This window comes from Ischnura elegans, chromosome 3, assembly GCF_921293095.1.
Source record: "Ischnura elegans chromosome 3, ioIscEleg1.1, whole genome shotgun sequence".
Lineage (NCBI taxonomy): Eukaryota > Metazoa > Arthropoda > Insecta > Odonata > Coenagrionidae > Ischnura > Ischnura elegans.
In genome coordinates, this window is record NC_060248.1 from 35,207,896 (window position 1) to 35,228,450 (window position 20,555).

Below are 20,555 nucleotides of genomic sequence, written 5' to 3' on the forward strand. Positions count from 1 at the left end.
TTATAAGGTAGGTATAGCGCGGTTAAATGTACTTGGACCTTCAACTTATTTGTCATCATCATTAGTCAACAATTCTAAGATTGGTTTGACGCAGCTCTCCATTTCTCTCTCCTATCCGCTAATCTTTTCATAGCTACATATTTCTTCTCTTTTACATCCTTTACAACCTGTCCTATATAACTCATTCGGGGCCGTCCCTTGCCCTTCTTCCCTTCCACTAGTCCTTCAACGATTGTCTTCATCAGACCATCGTGCCTCAAAATGTGGCCAACTAAGTATCCCTTCTTCTGCATAAGGTTTTTAGGAGGTTTCCCTTTTCGGCCACTCTTCTTCGCACTTCCTCGTTACTCACACGGTCAATCCATTTTAACTTCACCATTCTTCGGTAGCACCCGAGATAGTTAATTTGGTACGATTAGAGAAGGAATTTTCATAATATCAAGTCCTAGAAGGTAAAAAAATACAATTTTCAACCACGCCCACTTCCAGCAAAGAAATTCAGTGAAGACCCCACGACGAAATTTGTTAGACTCAAGGGCCGTCAAGTTGTTTCTTACCCATTGCCAGGAGGGGTACAGTGAATAAAGTCTCAGTTAAAAACTTCGAATGGTTCATTTATTCATTCGGTGAAAACTATACAGGAACATCATCGACTGGTAAAAACATCAATTATGTGGAATAAAATAGATTTAAATGCAATTTACATCAGCCTCACCTCCTACTGTAGCGTAATCACGTATAAGTTATCATAAGACTAGGTTAGGTAACACGAAATGACCGACAACGAGCAATGCACCAAACCAAGGCGGAAAGGGCAAGTTGGCATCCAAATACGGACCTTTGTACACATTTTAACAGTCACAATTTCCCCAAGCGTGTACGCATCATGGAAAAATACTAAGACGATTACAGAGTTAAAAAGAGGCCCAATATGGACTTTTTCTTCGATGATCATGGCAATCAAGTGCCTTTGAAAATATAATCAACATTAGATAAAAGACATACAAATGATTTGGAAATGATACATAACGAAAAAATTAAAAAACAGAGAAATCGAAAGATTATAAAGTTGACAATTTAAAATAGCTCGTTGTTGAGCAGCTTCTTATCGAAGAGGTATTCTCCCAAGGTGCCTTGAGCATGTCGCATCTTCTTCAGAGTAGATATCATTCCAGCCAGCTCTCTCTGTCCCTTGTATTGCTCATCCAGAAAGTCCCCACTCAGGTAATCGACGAGCTGCAAGGAAATAGAAAAATATACAACCAATCAACATGAATTTTCCCGAACAAAAATCATAGTTTTCCCCAAACTAATTCTCTCTCTCTCTCTCTCTCTCTCTCATTTCCATCGTTCCAAAACACTTTTGAATATATCAATAGCAAACGCTTTACTTCGTCGCCATAAAAAAACGTCTTCTGCCGACGCAATCGTGACTGTAGCAAAAAAAAAAACGCTTTCTGAATTTTCAGTCTCAAAAAATACGGACGTCTTGAAAACAATGATTCCGCATAAGGGCCTGCCCAACCTGCCTCTTCGGTAGAACTGAGGAACAATTCCATCATCACAGAATCGGATGTCATGCCGCAAGGGAGGGAGGAGAATTCCCAGTGGTGTCCCATAAGAAAACCTCAGGAAAGAGGAAGGTTGTGTTAGGAAGCCTCAAGCAATCTGGAGTAGCGTGTAAGTTTTCCGATGTTCCTCGCATAGCACATATATACGTTGGTCTTGTCTGTTCTGGTGCTTTGACAGATGATATCACAACTCACCTATCCGACATATTTCCTAGGCATGACTTTCGGAGGGAGCGTCAAAGAGTTGAAAAAATTTACTGCTCCTATAAAGTCAGTGTGCCCATAAACATACACGAATACCTCATTAAGAGTGAATACTGGCCGGACGAAGTCAAAGTAGGGAAATGTTATCCTTCCAAACTGCGGAATAGCCAATTCCTTCACAGTAACTTTTGAAGAAACCTTTTTTGTGAGTTTATAAAATAAAGGGTGTGTATTTTAATTAATGAGAATAAACCCAATCAAAAATGAATTAGAGATATTGGTACAGAACTCGAGTAGTCCCCAAGATATGGTCCGCCAGCATCAACACTTCCGCAGACGAGTTTTCCACCCATCGCACGCTCCTTGGAAGTGAACAACCGAAACTTCCTTCAGAGCATGCGTGCAAGCCGCTTTGTCAGTATCCAGGGTTCGTCGTTACCGAGCACTGACTGAAAATGGCATCGCTATACATCTTAAGGATTCTCTAGCCTCCATAGAGAATTGATCTTGCTCCAGCAGTCTTATTCCTCTTACCCAAAGAGGAAACTGCCCTCTCAAGACGCGAGTAATGGACCCTAAATGATATCAAAGAAGGTTTCACGTATACTATGAAGCAGTGGGGTAACTAGGTATATGCTTTGGGGGTCGGGGGAATGGGATGGCCAGGGGTGGCGACCCCTCCTCTCCCAGCCAACCAGGGATCCAGGAAAATTTGTGAAAAATGACGTGCCTGGACATACATTTTACATCATTTTGGCACTAAGTACTTAACTTAATGCAGAAGCAGTAATTAACTTGCAAAACTAGACAACAGTATTAAATAACTTTTTTATTTCTCTTAGGCTTTTGGGGGATCTATCACCTTATCCCCCATATTTACGACACTGCTATGAAGGATGCTTCGGTTGTTCACTCGGTCGCAATCGTATGCCACATATTTTATGACCGTCCAAAAGGGTCGAAAAAAAAGGTCCACTAATCCGAGCGTCAGTATTCTGCAAATGACCAGTAGCTGGTTGCTCGTTTTGTGAAAAGAATCCTCAGGAAATTCGAAGACTAAGTAAGAAAAACGGGTTACCTTTCCCTTCGTGAGATCTAAAGACCCACATTTGCAAAAGCGCACATTGCAAAAACGCACAACAACCGCCCACCGAATCAAATGCGCTCATCTAGTAGCCCAACAATACGAATCCGCTCAGCTAGCAGTGTCCGGAGCGTAAACGCTCACCTCCGAAGCTTGGAGAATTGGAAGTGAGCGTTTATGCTCCGGACACTGCTAGCTGAACGGATTCGTATTGTTGGGCTACTAGATGAGCGCATTTGATTCGGTGGGCGATTGTTGAGCGTTTGTGCAGTGGAGGTATCGATGAGTACGATGTCGGTATATACGATCCTCATGAGATAGCCTCAAAGAACGAGCTGGAACGCGAGCAGTTGGTTTTTGGTTCGGTAAGTTATGTCTAATAAAACAACTTTATTTTCACAAAAAAAAATCAAGATGATTTCCGCGTATCGATACCAGACATGTATAACTACTAGGGATTACCATGCCTTCCTATGATCAGAGAGACGACCTATTGCCGTTTGCGTAGCAGTAATATGCGAAGTTTGGACGCCCGCGGTCAGGAAGGTTGGTTTAGAGGTAATGTGCGGAATACGGCCAGTGCGTTCAAGGCAGCTTTAAGCAATCTGCGGAGAACGGACGCTTTCATCTACCGCGGCAGGTAAAATGGATGGATTATGGATGAGAAAGTTCACCGGCAGGCAGCGTGCGAAGGGTGGAAAACTTAACAGCAGAATACTGTTAAGGATGAAGTAGCATACTATGGAGAACACATCTTTATGTTTATGTCTAATATAGTTTTAAAATACACACCATGTACCACTTTATTTCGAAATCATGGTAAATCTAAGCGTCCCGGTAGCTCAACTGGTAGAGCACCTGGCCGGCAACCAGGAGGTTCTGGGTTCGAGACCCAGTCAGGCCGCATTTTTACCCTCTGATTTTCTGGCTTTTTCCATCTACCACAGCACCGTTGTACTCGTCCCTTTTCTAATACATGTTCCTATCCCTTTCTTTCCTTACCTATGAATTTATACGTTTATTTTCAAAAAATATACAGATTCGTTTTAAAACATATTACTTCAAAGTGAACAGATTAAAAAAAAACGATTACATACAAACTTAATTTCTTTCAATTAAAAGACTTTGGGTACTTTTCTTTTCTCTTGAGTACTTTTCTTTAAACTTTCAAACAAAGTATTTGAAGTAAATTGACATATTACGCAAAAATTATATTCAATGGACACTAAAAAAAAAAGGTAACTCGTGATTCGCTCGTCACGACACGAATTTTCCTTGGCGTCGTGGATAAAATTCCCCAGGAATTCATACAGTACATATTCAGGGTTCCCACTCCAGCTAAATTATAAAATTCACGGATTTTCCAGGTTTTTACGGTCTTAATGTCGTCAAAAATCACGGTCTGCTGATAAGCCATTTTAGGCAGAAATATTGTCATCAGGTAGCAATCACCGACCGCACGTTAGCTTTGAAATTTAACAAACAAAAGAAGCCGTAAATGCAAACGCAGAAATGAAAGTATCTAATATAACGTCAAAATTATCTCTTATTACCGTCAACGTCACCTATCGTTAGCAAAATTCAGTTGTGAGTGGGATAATGGAGGGATCAGGGTGGCAGGGAAATTAATAACTGTCAGAATGTTCGCCAGGGTTGATGAACACTTTTTTTTACCGGTATTCCGGCTTTGGTACAAGCTTGGGGTCTGTGTGTCGTCACGGCACACGGTCCAATAATTGCGCTTCGAACATACATGTGCAGATAAATTCGTGGACATTGTCGGCGCGTGACTGACCTTTCGATCGTGACTGATTTTTCTTTCGATCTGTCAATCGTGGTTCTACAATCAAGTTTGAGAGATTATTAAGGTTTTACGACGCAATTCACGGCTTTTCCAAGTTTTTTTTTCACGGCAGACGAAGTTCACGGCTTAATCAAAATTTGCAAGGTTGAGCGGTAGTCCTGATATTTCTATATACATACCGGTAGTGCTAGGAAGTGATACAAATACAAGCATTTCAAAATAGATACTTCGAAATATTCCTCGACGAGGTGAATAACATAAAAATATCCCAGGTTGGGCAGAAACACAGTACACAAAAAGATAAAAAACACTCACTGAAATAAATCCTCTGTGGTATACATCCACCTTCCTCAGAGTTAGATAAGAGACTCCATTTTTTTATTTTATAGTATTTTAAAATACGAATTCGAAATACACTTGTAATTTGTACTTCAAATACACGACCTGAATTCATCTTGTATTTCGCATTTCAAATACAGATATATGGTATTTTCCCATTCTAAAATAAAAAATACACCTGTAAAATACTTTTGAAGTAGCTCTGATAATAATTCTATAACATTATGCTTCAGAGAGAGTACTTTTTTTTTCGTTAGAATCGTTTTCTTCATGTTTGCAACAATCCATGACGAGCCATGACAGGTTATGTTTTTTTTTAGATCTTTTAGTTTCCACACAAATGTATTTTAAACAAACTACTAAATAATATTTTAAACAACTTTTAGTATTTTAAAATGCATTTAAAACACTCTTTATTAGTCTGTTTTTCAAATACCCAAGTCAAAGCTATTTTTCATTTCAAATATCCTCGCCCTGCAGTTTGTCCAGCCCTCCATACCGGCTATTCATACTTCATTAAATAGCACATGAAAGTGGAAACACTCCCTCAACTTTCGAAATTCTTTGCTCCCTTCCTTTCCGACTTTCTTTTTCGATTGTAACATCATACACACTTTCCTTACACGACCTTTTTTTATTTCTTTTCAAATACAATTTATTTCCTCGTCTCCTTCCCTACAGATCTTTTTTACATGGCTTCTCACACATCAATCCCCGTCTGATACCCCAACAAACCCTTAGCAGCCTTCCATTCCTCTTCCTTCCTTCGTCAATTTTTACAAAAACATGAAATCACTAGAAGTATTAATTAAACATAAAAATAAATATCTAACGTTGCACGATACTCACATGGTAGTCATTAAATTCTGTTCCATTAAATGGTGCTTTTTCACAAATTGCGGCAATACTACGAATATTGTCGGTGACACTGGCTTCCAGTTTAAGAGCTTCTTGCAAAGCCTCCACTCCGTCAGTCAACTTCACCGCTTTTGGTTTCTGAAAGAGGAAAAAGGAATTTATACAAAAACTAAACAAAAGCAGCACGTATTCCATCGTAATAGCGTCAATTTATATAGGGCTCACTATCTCGTCGAAAAACGTCTCTCCAAACAAGAGATTGGGAAAAACGTCTTTTTACCCCGGAACTGGCGAATAGAAAACGTTTTTTTTTTTCATTAAAAACAGATTTTTTACATTTTTTCCCTTTCTTGTACAAAATTTTTACATGCATAAGGATATCCTCTGAACACTTAGTTTCTATTATTCCCGAGAAATATACACTGACATAAAATCATTTCCCAGGATTAGTTATAGCAAGGAGATGTAAACATACGTGATTTTACTACGAAAATTATTGTCAATGAGACGTGGTGTCCGTAAAAATCACACGCCAACACTTATTGACAGTGGACTTGAACACGTATATCTTGGGGACACATTACTTAGAAACTAACGAAGAAACTGAAGGAAGAAGCTAAACCTTTGTTGTCCTTTTAACCGTGCATTCCGACGAATAGCGTTTCCTCTAACGTTCTTCCAAATTTTCCCCTGAAGTCAATACAACCATGAATTCCAAGTTCTAAGTTTCCCCTCTTCTGGGTACTATCCTTCCCGAGCAACGCCGGGTGACCGGCTATTTTCTAAGAGGGGTTGCCCAGGAAGTAATGCACCAATATTTTTATCAGCCCACAACAATGGTGCGGATTTGATACGTAACGCATGCATTACCTGAAGTTTCATGGGTGCGCTCGCAAAATTTCTGCTTTTTTCCGACAAATAGCTTAGCTGCGGGACCGTTTCAAAATGGTGTCAGTAAGTGATGTATGTTACAAGCAGCGTGCCGTCATTGAATTTCTCACTGCAGAGAAAGAAATAGGAGAATATTCACAAGCGTTTGTGCAAAGCCTATGGAGTATCTGCTGTCAACAGTAGTAGTGATAGTCGCTGGCATCAGCAAGCAAGGTCATTAGAAGGTGGTCCGGCGGTGCTCCAAAATTGCAGCACCATCCACGGCTGCCTCACCTCACATGTTACAGCAAGCTAATTTTGCCATCGCCATGCCAATAGTGCCAAGAGGTAGAATCATTAATTCAGAAGCATGTGTCAACACATTAACAAACCTCAAAACCTGCTCCCAGCGACTTCGGTGCAATACCAACCGAAAAGATGTTTTGATTCAACACGATAACCGTCGGCCCCTCAAGTTTGAGGACTCCAGAACACATGGAAAAATAGGGTTGGACGGAACTACCCCACAGCCCAGATCTGGCTCCCAGGGACTTCCACTAGTTTGGGGCATTACAGAATGCCATTCCTGGAAGACATTTTGAGGACGACGAGGGCTTGATTCACTTAGTGCAGAAATGGTTCCGTGACCAGAAGAAGAAGGACTGGTACCAACACGCCCTTGTTTCACGCTGGAGGAAGGACATTAAACTGGATGACGTGAAAAAAATAAGGAGTGTAGTAGAAATATCATTCTTTCGGGTGTGTAATTTTCGTAATGTGAGATAAATAAATGTCGACGAAAAAAAATGGTGCATAACTTTCCGGGCAACCCTTGTAATAAAACCTTAACAGCGCCAACGTTTTCTTCTCCGAGCGATAAAAAGCTTATTTTTTAAAACTTTTTACCGCATTTTATACTGCTTTTTGAAATGCGTGTTTTTTAAATCTTTTATCATTTTATTTTTATTTTCCTCTTTCACTCTCCGATTCCTGGATTCTGCCATCCGTCCCATGCCCGTTGTATCCGTCCATTGTGCTCCATGCATTCCTCTCACTTTCATTCCTCACCCGTGAATATTTGAATCAAGGCCGCATTACACGGGGAACGTGATTGCGCAATCTGAGGCGCGTACGAAGGCACAGTCAAAATTGCGGCCTGTAAATCGGCAAATTGCCAGAACGCATTCGAAAGCGCATGAACGTGAGATGGAAAAAATTGCACGTACTAAATTGTATTCGTGCATTGCACGCCATTATGAGACATTAATGCAGTTCTAACCTGCGCAATCGCGTGTCTTGCATATAGTAGTATAATTTGTTAGTATACGGGACGTTTTTTGGACGGTGTGGTGTGCTTGTGAGAGTCCAATTGCATGCTGCATACTGGTGATTGGTCACCCCCTGCCAAACACCCTATAGGTGGCTCGCAGGGTATTATGTAGATGTAGATGTCCCATGTAAAACGGCCTTTTTACCTTTCTGCCGAGGTTGTGTGCCCTCGTAACTTAAAAATCAATTACATAACTCCTAAGAGAAAACATGAAAAATACGCAGGAACTATGTTACAACCGTGAAAGATAAAGGGAGGAAAACACTTACGGGGTTCTTGATAAGATGATCCACGTGTTTTTCTGAGGCGACTCTCATCAGAAGGTATGAAATAAATTTGATAGCATGCTCTCTTTCCTCGGACGCGCTTTCAAAGAAATACTTTGCAAACCCAGGACGATTCACGTCATATTGGGAGAAATGGGATCCCTGAAAAGAAAAGAGGAAGAGAAATTTATTAGGCATGGATACAGCGATCGAAAAAAATACGGTCAAAAATCGACTTTTCGAGCGATCGATTTTTGATCGAAATGAAAAGTTTGACTTTCCGACAAAAATCGAAACTTGAAGATATTTTTCTTTAAGATTCTCACGATCTCACCATAAATAACTTCATTGCGTGTTTTCGAAGAACCTGGTGGATTTCTAAAATCACTGCAGTGTGTTTAGAAGAAAAGGACATTATTAGCGTCTCGTTCATGCATCCACATGGTCCATCGAATTGTTCCACGCGGCCCAAAGTGGAAGACTTATATAAAGACCCATTTAAAAATATTCTGTGCAAATTGCGACTCATTCATCACTTCCAGTCAGTAACAGTGGGTGTTTGCACACATTGGATACCATGGAAGTGCACAAGATCGAACTTTCAATCTGTCAATGGATGTGACCAATCATTCAGATATGAACTTTTTATCCATTATGCATGCTAAGTAGAATGAACCTTCATTTTTCCCTTTAGAGTATGCAATCCTGGTGTACAAGAATCGAAAACATGCCTAACTTTGACATGCCTTAAAACAAAAAGTACTAAAAAAACTATTTTTTTTAATTTTTACAAATTAATATCAGGATATCTAAACTGCCCACCGAGAAATGTTAAAGAAAATAAAAGGTTACCTTTTTTATACATAAATTGTTAAATGATGACTAATTGTTATTGTTTAAACAAATCCTATTTGTTATCTACAGCTTCAAATGACTTGAAAGTTATGCCAGAATGTGCAGAAATATGAAATGAGAAAATGAAACAATAACCACTGCTTTATGGGACATGGTTCCTTAGTAAACAGCATTTATGTGATTTTTCATTTTTTACTCCGAGGTCTGACTCAGCAATGTTCAAAGGATAGTAACTTTATAAAGGTTCAGTTCTGAGCTGAGATAAAGTGATCATTATTCATCATAAGGATACTGCTTTCACATATATAACTTTCAGAGAAATTTGTGATTGGCGCCCATGCGATGCCACTCCACGTGACGTCACAGGGACCTAGATGCTATACGAGAAGGTGGGAGTTTTACATCGTCTGAGATTACCAATGCATGCTTGAGGCACAGAGCTCAGGGAAACGGTTATCAATAATCACCTATTAAAATTGCCTATGGTGGGAAACTTTCCTTTGTTTGATAGGGTATTAATAATCCTTATTTAAGCCAAACGCTACCTGCTAGCAGCGCTACGCTACCGCCATGCTCGGCAGTAAGCAGCCTGCATCGTAAAGGCGTTCACAGCCTCGCACCCAGGTGGCCTCACGTCACTTTCTCAGCCAGAAGTCACACGGGCTTTTCCCAGCGTTCATACTTAGCCGTCGCGTTTTCGAGCGGTTGATAATTTTCACTTTTCATTAAATCGAGAAAAAGAGATATCGCCATTTAGAAATCCATAAGCGTGGAATACGTATTCCACGAGTAATAATATTTCGATTTAGGCAATTTAAAAAAATAGGAAACCACCCTATTCTCGGCTTTCCTGGGAAATTTTACAAAATTCCTGGCTAATCTTACGTGATACTGCGATAGATAAGAGTTTTAAAACACCAATTCATTATGTTTATGTATTTGTGAGGACAATCTATAGGTTAGTTACCACACCTTGAATGTAAAATTAAAATAATTCAATGCAAGCTAATAAGCTGCTTCGACCTCCTAGCTAGGTGTTGACGTCACCAGGAATCTATTCTTCGTGTCTTTGAATCTTACCTGAGTCAAGAGCGCTATTAATTTTTTTCTTTTGTCTAATCTGACATTTCAGATTTCGTAGCGGCTGTAAAAGTTCTACTAAGCTACTAAACATACAATTATGACGAACACATTTTAGGTGAGAAGATGTGTATTGAATTGGCAAAATTTTGCGAGAAAAGAAATCGAAATAGTATATTTTGAAATTACAAAATGGAGCAAAAATTCATGAATCATTCATGCATAATTCCAGGGATTAAAAATTCACGCACAATTCTCGATTTTCCCGGTTGATGGACACCTTGCAAAATACAAATTTTCAGAGTGAATACGTTCGTTGCATTGGATGTATTAAAATAAAAGAATTCGTTTAGTTATTATTATTATTATTTAATATTAGTTAAGAGTAGTATTTCAGATAACAAAGATTGCAATTGTACACTGTTTCTTGCGGAAATAAATGGATACGTGAACTTGCCAGGACTCCCCTCACCCCCTCGTGAGATTGGGTGAGTATCAGACGCCTCCCACATGCCACACGTAATTAATTGATACCCATTAACACTATTCTGGCCTCGAGAATTGGCTTAAATTCGAGGAGAAAGGCGACGTGAAAAGTCCAACAAGAGTAACATTTTGGTGAGGGAGAGAAATTATACTAACCATGGCCAAATAGGTCATTGCAGCAGTGAGTTCCCTCTGGACTTGATCCCTCACTGCGTTGACGCATTCATCTGCCATCTTTATCCAATCGTCAGGTATATTTTCGGCCACATGGGTGCCTGTGAAAGAAATTTTGTTTCCATCAGAGTTGCTTAAACTATGAAGTTGTCAAATAAACAGCGGCAAAGCTGGAGCAATTGAAGCGGTCGACACGTCTAACAAGGGAAGTCCATCAAGGGTCACCACCAGATCCCGTTCAAGTTTTGCTAGGTGATAGCATATGGATAGCCATGAGGTGCAGTGTTTGTTTCAGCCGCCAAAGCCCAACATTTTTCGAGTAATTAGCGACGGAAAGTAACAGGGTGACGCCAAAATGTATGGAACCCACATCACAACAATACACGGCCAGCTCTCTTCTTCACAGCAACGGAATGTTTAGGGAGGCTAGGGTAGTTTCCTTCATCAAAGAAAACGAAAGGCATTGATTGCGATTCGTTACCCACCATTAGTGTATTCATAATATACAAATTATTTGGTTTTAGATATACCGGTTTAGACGAATGGCAACGGTCAATTTTATCCTCATTTGAAAAAGGCCATATTGGCGCCCATGCGATGCCACACCACGTGAGGTCTCAGGGACCTAGTTTTTATACGAGTAGATAGGAGTTTTAACCGCATAACCTTTCGATTTAGGCAATAAAAAATAATAGGAAACCACCCTATTATTATGTCTGGGTAACGCTAACAAATAGGTGATACATCCTATAACTTCACCTAGAGGTGGCTAAAACTTGTGGTTAGCTTCTGTATAACATCAGACTTCAAGCCAACCAGAACTTTAAGCCACCACCATGTAAAGCGGAGCGGCTATATCACCTTATGTTTAGCGCCAACAAGACAGTATAAAAACCGACTAAATCACGTAGGCCAGATCGTCAAAACGAACCGAGATTTCTGTTAGTCTTGAAGTTTTTACCAGCACACTGTGCGACAAGTAAGATGAGAGAAACTGAGGATTGAATAATGCCCCGTTCACATTACGATCGTCCGAACCGTCGTCCTAACGATAGTTGACCGAACTAGCCGTGTGAATGCAAGTCCTGACGATAGTTGACGTAGTTCCGAACGTTGCCACTTAACGATGGTTAGGAGACCGGATACGGAAGCGACAAGAGAAAGACGAAAAGCTCGTGAAGCTCTATTTTTTTCATGGATTTGTCCTAGGAAGGAAGAATATGGGCGGAAGAAAAATTATTCGGTAAATATACGTTGAACACAGTAATATCTTGTCCATGCATACCTCAACAGCTTTGCTAACCGTCAATTTCCCGTACACTTTAGATGTCAGCAGGGGTTTTAAACATCGTTGTGTGAATGCACGATAGTTCCGACGACGGCTCGGACGATCGTAATGTGAACGAGGCATAGAGACCCGCACGAGGGTAGGGATTGGGGGAAAAGAGAGAGGGTGGGGGGAAGTACCGACCACGATCACGTGACCGCTTGCATCCTGCCGCGGCGCAGATACGACCGGGCACAGCCGTCAGGCCGCGAATTGGGAGGGCCAAGTGATCGCCTCTAGAACCAGGGAACTTACGACGAAGCTGCCTGCTAAAGCAACGCACTCTCAATAGTTGGAAGGGCTTAGAAACTTATTGGTGTAAGTCAAAAATCAAAGTTTTTCAACCTTTGAGTTTGTCATCGTTTTCACGATTATAATCCTTACATTCATCGGTATAATCACTATCATCGATAGACATTTAACAGTTCTTCACTATCGGGTTCCATTATACCAGGGGTTCCCAAACTGGGGGGCGCGCCCCCCTGGGGAGGCGTGGAGAAAGTCCAGGGGGGGCGTGACACCCAAATGATATAAATAAAAAAATTACAAAAATTTTATCAATAAATTTTTGAAGATTTCTCCATTTTTTTCGAAACTTAAAAACATAAAAATAAACAACAGCAATTGATAGTGCAATAGGAGTGTGATACTTACCTCGATAGATCATATTCATTGTAAGATTAAAAGATCTTTTTATTTTCAATACATCTGCTTACAAAAATGAAGCATCTTCACCTTCCTTAAATTGAAAATGTATCTGTGTTACAATGTTAAATTTTGTATCAGTAATTATATTCGCTTTTCATGTAATACTTGTTTTAATTTTCATCATGCGTACAATTATTGAATCTTTCCATTCTACGTTACCGCATTCATCAGTGAACAAAAAAATCTACCTACTCACCGAATCAAGTAGGCACATACTTGTACGAGTACAAGTACTTGTACAAGTAGGAGTTGGTATGTACGGCACCGTGGAAATAGGGTATTGCAAAATGGAAAGCTGATATGTGTAGCTGGGGGGGGGGGGGCGTGGTACAAAAAAGTTTGGGAACCCCTGCTTTATACAATGAAGCGGGTGTCAATATGCTATGTGATTCAGCAAACAGTGTCTGCTGCTGCGATACACAATGGTGTAAGTCAGACTCATTTCACTTGACTCGCAAAGAAATTGGAACTGTGCTGAGATCTCCCAGTATTTGCTGCTACCTGGCGGTCCGCAGTTTGACCATGCCTTACACCGTTGTGTTTCAAGATAGACTATTTCGGAGTCAATTGTCATGGAAACAAAAAATGACTCACACCAATATGTTTCTCAGCAAACCAATTATTGCCTTCGCTAATATCCGTGGACAGCGACCACACGACTCGATTGAGAACTGATTCGACTTTGATTAGATTTATTTCGCATTGTTCACGCGCCATCAATGGAATGCCAATACCCCCTCCCCAATCGAAGCTAAGGCATTGCGCACCTAGCCATCTTGAGAATGACCTCCTAAGTCGTTAGGAGCGCAAGATTGCTATGCAATTTTCAAAGTGGAATTTCACGAGCAATACGCAGGTAATAGAGGAACTGCTTTCACCGTAATTTTCAGTGTGTAGGATAATTTTTTATCGCATAATCATTGATTTTCAGTGGAATTCCCAGATCGGTAGGGTATGAAGTAGCGAAATATCATTTTTGAGCCACTATATTAGCAGTAAAGTTTGTAGAGTAAACCCAGCTAAATCTCGCTCTGTCCAGGAAAATAAGCACCTCTCAATACTTATTACGAAAAAACTGGTAAGAAAACCATTGAATAAGACTAGACGTGTGACGGTCGGATGAGGGAGGACTACAATGATTCCAAATGAAGACGATCTTGTAGTTGTAACCGTACAAGAATAAGAACTCCAACGGGGTCATCTTCACATTCCACAGATATTCGAAATCGAAATTTATTGAAAGGAATTCGGTAAATGGAAGGCAAAGATAAGTTACGACAAAATATATAAATCCTCCCAATTCAGCCATTCTCTCGTAAGTTAAAAAAAAGCAGGAGCTCCCACCCTGCTTTCCATGAGTTGGTGACGTTTATTGGTTGATTTGCTCGTTCGCGGGGAACCACTACATGAGGGAATGAATCGCTATCACTAGTACAAACAACAACGAGTCTCGGGAGGCCCATGCACAAGACAGGAGTACCTGAGAAAGCGGTGAAGCGCTCGACATGACCTCATGACGTCATAAACTTTCATGTGCCTCGGAAATTTAACGATTTGATAACTATTTATATTTTATACTCCTTATTTTTATTTTCATCTCCCCATAATCACCAAATGTGCGGCCTTTGCAAAGGGGAATCTACAGCAATCAACGAAGAAGGAAATTCCAAAATGCCCATGCCCTGGGTAAGTGCAACTTAGCCAGTCGGGATTGGCACCCGCGACCGTGGCTTTGGCAGGCGAGGACTTCACCCCGCCGCCACCAAGGCCAGCAGAATATTTTGCCATCTTGAGCACAAATTTCGGCCATTATTCAAACTATTTGCTCGTGAAAATGGATTCGCTCTCCCATCATCATCGTGAGTGGCTCTCTTTGCAGACACATTTCAAAGTGCGATAGGAAATAGTTCATTTAGCGGCCGACGTGGGAAACTACTTCACTAGACGCGGTTAGTATTGCATTGGGAGCGTGGTACCCCGGTGAGTAGAGCGTTTGGCTTCTGATAGACGTGTCATTATTATAGTATTCTACCTATGAAGGTAGATTTCCATGGAGTAATAGAGAAGCGATCTGGGAGCCTCCCTTTCCTTCCAGCACTCCCTTCTTCAATTCATAATAAGGCCTACTGCCTTTCATTCTATTTAGAAATCCTATTCTTTTCCTTCCCCTCCCTCGTTTCCCTAACATTCTACCCTCTAACACTATTTTCAACATCCCCTCCCCAGTAACGTGCAAATGACCTTGCTGTCGACGCACCCAAAAAAAACGCATCTCTCCCCTCCCCAGTAAGCACTAACTCCATCGGTACCTTCTGTCTCCTCCGTATCTCATCTATAAGCTGCCTCTCCTCGCCAACCATATATATTCAGTACTTCGTCGTTCCTTTTCCTCTCCGTCCATTTCACCCTCTCCATTCTTCTCCATACCCGCATCGCGAATGCTTCCAATCTTCTCTCGTCCTCTTTCCTCAGTGCCCAACTATCCGCACCGCAGAGAGCTACACTCCAGATCAAACTCTTCACTAATCTTTTCTTTAAACTATTACATAACGATCCCCCCAGAAGCTCCTTCCTGTTCATGAACGCCTCCTTCCGGTTTCAAATCTGGGTGAAGACTTCGGACACCCCAAAATATTCTCGAATTGCGTGGTGGCCCGAGGAAAGGGAATGTCTCCCCAAAACAGTTTTTTTTTTTTTTTGCAAAATTTCACACGCCTGTGGCTTAGTCTGGGGTAATCTCTACCTTCACTAATTCGTGCCAAATTTCCAGTTTAATCACTAAGTGAGTGAGTAATAAACCACTACATATCGCAATCCATTTCCTAGCAGCTGTGATACTAAGAACAAAGGAAGAAGTCACGCATGAGCAGTCCGAGGCCACAGCAAAGGCTCGCCATCTCGAGACCGTCGATTCAAAAGATTAAATTCCAACCACGAGCGAGCGCAGAGGGGCTGCGTCACGCAATCAGACATTAACAAGTGACGATGAGTCAACGTCAACCCGTGATCGCCCCAGGCACGAACCGCAATGATTTTCTTAGTAGCGCCTGGATGGCTATCAACATTGTCGCTACCTCACTGTGAATATTGAGAGTGATTTTCGCCTTCTGCGCTAATAGCAAACGAAACTGACATGGCAAAGTCAAGAATTTCACAGAAGAGGATTCTCAAGTCGGCCTCAGAATGTGTTGCCACCCACCGTGCATTTAAATCGGTTTACAGAAGTCGCCACTCGCGTCTCTAACGGACACACCGATCCGAGTTTCACGGGGAGATTAGATACACTTTAAAGTGTTAACCGAAATTTATACTTGATGATGTGATCTATCAAATTTTCATAACATGTCAACGCTATTCCTCGCAATTACAAAGATTATACTGCAAAATATTGGATGAAAAATCACTCGTCACCGCGCCGCGGACATTTTTGAAAACCGATTAATATACGACCGAACTGGCAACAGAAATCAGCCTTCTATGGGATGGAATTGGGTCTCCTCTTTGCATTCCCTTCGGGAAAAATCCTACATTGTGTGGCGGGTTCGATACTCGGGTGGATCAGTCGGCTCCGACCAAGTGAGTTTCATGCGGCACGCCCCAGTCCATCCTCTTTTGTAGCCACTTCGGGTGTATTTTAGAGTTTGACTGTGAGGCGAATACCCTGATGTATTATTCGTGGATCCGACGATGGTGTTTGCTCAGGTGATGCTCATTTCGATAGAAATCCCTATGCATCGCGAACAGTAGCATTTGAAGCCAGGCTAAAGCCCGTCAAGCCCTCCAATCATGACCGACTGCCGATCATTTAAAATGGGAAAATTCACAAATTCGATTGATATGATAACGCACTTTGAGGCGACAAAACTGTCACATGGGAATCAAGTAACTATTCTTTCGAGTCGCAATATCATTCTAGCTGCGTCAGCAAAAAATACATGAAAGTTTCCTGATTTCGCAAGTATACATATAGGTCCATTTCAAGTCAGACCAGATAGCTGGATGTGCTCATCTTGGCTTCCCTCGGGGAGGAGGTATTTAAATCTGAGGGGGCACTCCGCAATCCACGGAGCGTGGCACGGGACGATTCCACATCAGGCATGGAGCGCTCATCATCATGGCCAAATCTGGGGGTGGGGTCACAGGGGCACGTGCCCCCACCCTAAAGACGCTCAAGAAATAAACATAATTTTAATATGGTCACCATGACGTTCGTTTCGTTCTGTGTATTACGAAGCCTCAGTTATTTAATTTCACACAAATAATTTTCATTTTAAAATAAAGAGAATATTTCGTCCAGTGATTCTGAAATGCTGCTTTCAATATCAGACCGATTGCCTGTCAGATCCTTCAGCCACCCCAGAAAAAAATCCTCGATCCGCCCTTGCTCATTCTAGTCTTTAATCGGACACGCACACGCTTGCCGGACAAAAGCCAAGCACACAGGAAAACGAGACGCGGTAAGACCAGAAACTAGAAGAGTGCTAAGGACACGAAAACGCTACCATACAAATAAAATATTAGTTGGTAAAAGAAAACGAAAAGATAGCTCAGTAAGCGATTCATGCATATCATGCGTATCTTCGCTGCGCACGATAATGTTCAATACGACGACGACACAAGGCCTCGTAGTGAGTCGTCTGAGTGGAAAATTTCACACCATTCCAAGGAATTCTTCTCGGGTTTTCCACACGGTCAGGTTTTCCATGGCCGACGTTTCTGTGCGTTAGTCGAGCATTGAAAATTCAGCCATGAAAAAATTGACCCGGTGTAAAACCCGATAAGAATGCGTGCAATCAGTTCTCCGGGAAAACCTAGGTTCCTATTTCACTCAAAAGAAATTTTGATCACGTGGCAATCAATTGGAGTCAGCCATTCGGATTGAAAACCTATTGAAATAATTTCATACGATGTTAAAGCACATCTTAAAAGGGCTGCTTGATGCACTAAATCGTGAACCGGTTCTCGAACTAAGAAAAAAACCACTATCCGAGGCGTTAAACTGATTCCATACAGAAAACCTTTTTTTCCAGCTAAGCTTGCACACCTGACAAAGAATTTTCTCTGAGGCATTTATTTGCTAACCAGCGATTTTCAAATCTCTCTGGAATTCCATTTTGGAATGGTTAAACAAAATGCATGAAAGTAGTTAAAACTGTTTTAACTACAATAAATATTCATTGAATACCTAATTTCATGAATGGACAACAAAATAATGCTTAATAATTATGGAGATTTTTGCATTGATTAAAGACTAATACTTCTTAGTACAACGTTTCTAACAGTTTGTCAGAGATTTAAATAATATCAAAATGTTTAATTTGAACAGTAAATGCAAAACATATTTTTCAAAGTTTCACAGTACGGATTTTGCAAATAACCTGACAAAAAATTTATACCCAACATGTATAATTGATTTTGGAGACAATTTATGTTTATAGGGCGTTCAGTTGAAATTGAACCATAATATCTCCCATCAGATTGGAAAATTATTACTCGATGCGACCTCAAAATTGTTGTGTGTATGTTTAGTGTCTATTTCATGCATCTACATCAATGCAATAATCCACCATAAACTTAGGTAGCAGAGGGGAAAACGATGTATTATACGCCAAGGCTCACTAATTAACGCGAGAAACATAGTAAATTCTTCGCAATAATAGTTTTATTCAGGTGTTAAATTTATTACAGTAAAATTCATAGCAACACGACGCATATCCAAATTTTAATGCTCATATTGGCTGTTAGTTTAAATTATGAACGAATTTAAAAACTTAGCGATGAATATCAGTAAGCTATTAGTATGTCACGTATTGTAACTTAAGTTGGCGCGTGGCGTCAACTAGACCCTAAAATTAACAAAATATCGAAATTAATTCCATTAACGTGGCAAATAATATGATAATATTGGTTGCTATTTCAGAATCATAAAATAATAAGATATAGTGTGAGGAAAATGATTCTCCTAACTATGAAAATACGATAGGTAGGAAAAAAGAAAATTGTCTGGCGTCTGGTAAACGCCATGAAACCAACGGAGGTTGAAATAAGATACAATCTCTAGAAGGCAAATCATTCGAAATCACGAGTTGTCCAGAGCTTATGGCAAAAGGACAAACTCGCGGTCAATCAGTTCACTGTTTGTGCAGTTTAAAAATGGTGGGATTTCGACCAAAGCATCATCAGTAATTTTGGTTCCTACTGCCATCAGCAATCTAGTGTTAAAATTTCGTGATACACTTTTTCTCCGCCCTGCATACAGCACGAAACTCATCATGAACGGTCAGCACAGCAACTGAAAGTACGGAATTATCTTCCGACAACTTATTCGTTCACGCCGAACTGCCGCCAACTTGTACCAGCCGCGCAAGTATGAACATTCATTAGCGCTTTCCGCCTTCAGCCTGTCCTGTAATTTGTTTTTGTGAGAATATAAGTGGGAACATTGAAGATAAGGTATCTACTGATCAATGAAAGATTGTCATTCTTCCCACAATCGCACTTCTGATCGGTGTTTCCACTTGGTCAAGAGGAAAACCGACACTTTTTGCACCTGAAATCGCACCTCCCTTTCTTCCTCCACCGGAGATCTAATAGCCTGAATCCTTTTCTCGATGGACTGCCTCTTTCTGATAATTATATCTTGAGTAGAGGCATTTGACGATTCCATTTAATGCCGCTCCGGACGTTGACAATGGGTTTCGTAGATCCTTTCTGTTACCGTTCTGAGCAGAGCCGGGTAGCGCCGATTTTGCGAAAAAAACGCACATAGTATATAGATATGTGAGAAGTAAGCGCACAAGAGTCAATATGACAGTTAAGGGTAGTGGTTACGTTACCAGGAAATGAGTATTTGGTGCTACTGGAGGATGAGTCATCACGAAAAACTTTAAACCTGTAAATATATTTAAAAAGTTAGCAATAGGGTGGTTTCCTATTATTTTTTATTGCTTTAATCGAAAGATTATTACTCCTGGAGTACGTATTTAACGCTTTTAGATTTTTAAATGACAACATCTATTTGTCGCGATTAAATGAAAAGTGAAAATTTTCAAGCGCGCGAAAACGCGACGCTTAAGTATGAATGCCGGGAAATATCTCCGTACGTCGTATTTCTGGTTCCCCCTCCCGCCCGGTGAGGTGACCTTGAGGCGAGGCTTAGCGCTGATACGTCGCAGGATGCTAGCGGATAGCTGAGTACCTTGCTGGATGGTAGCGCTTGGCTTAAAAAAGGTTTATTAATACCTTATCAAACGAAGAAAACTTTCCGAACTTAGCCAGTTTTAATAGGTGATTATTAAGACATGTTTCCCTGAGCTCTGTGCCTCATGCATGCATTGGTAACCTCAGACGATGTATAACTCCTATCCTCTCGTGTAGAAACTAGGTCCCTGTGACGTCATGCGGAGTGGAATCGCATGGGCGCCAATCTGGCCTTTTTCAAATGAGGATAAAATTTGACCCTTGCCATTCGTCTAAACCGGTATTTCAAAACCAAACCAAATAATTTGTGTATTATGAATACACTAATGTTGGGTAACGAATCGCAATCAATGCCTTTCGTTTTCTTTGATGAAGGAAACTACCCTATTGATGAAGTTA

General features: G+C 40.8%; 1 protein-coding gene across 1 annotated transcript in view; it reads right to left on the minus strand.

Moving 5' to 3' along the window:
* Positions 1-593: 593 nt before the first annotated feature.
* The window catches only part of LOC124155647 (ferritin subunit), a 35,528-nt gene continuing 15,566 nt past the window's right edge, over positions 594-20,555 (minus strand). The window contains exons 2-5 of the mRNA XM_046529651.1: positions 10,904-11,022; positions 8,330-8,488; positions 5,852-5,998; positions 594-1,236 (exon numbers count right to left, since the gene is read on the minus strand). Of these exons, the coding sequence (XP_046385607.1) occupies positions 1,078-1,236; positions 5,852-5,998; positions 8,330-8,488; positions 10,904-11,022 (584 nt within the window). The 3' untranslated portion in view covers positions 594-1,077. The remainder of the gene's footprint in view (positions 1,237-5,851; positions 5,999-8,329; positions 8,489-10,903; positions 11,023-20,555) is intronic.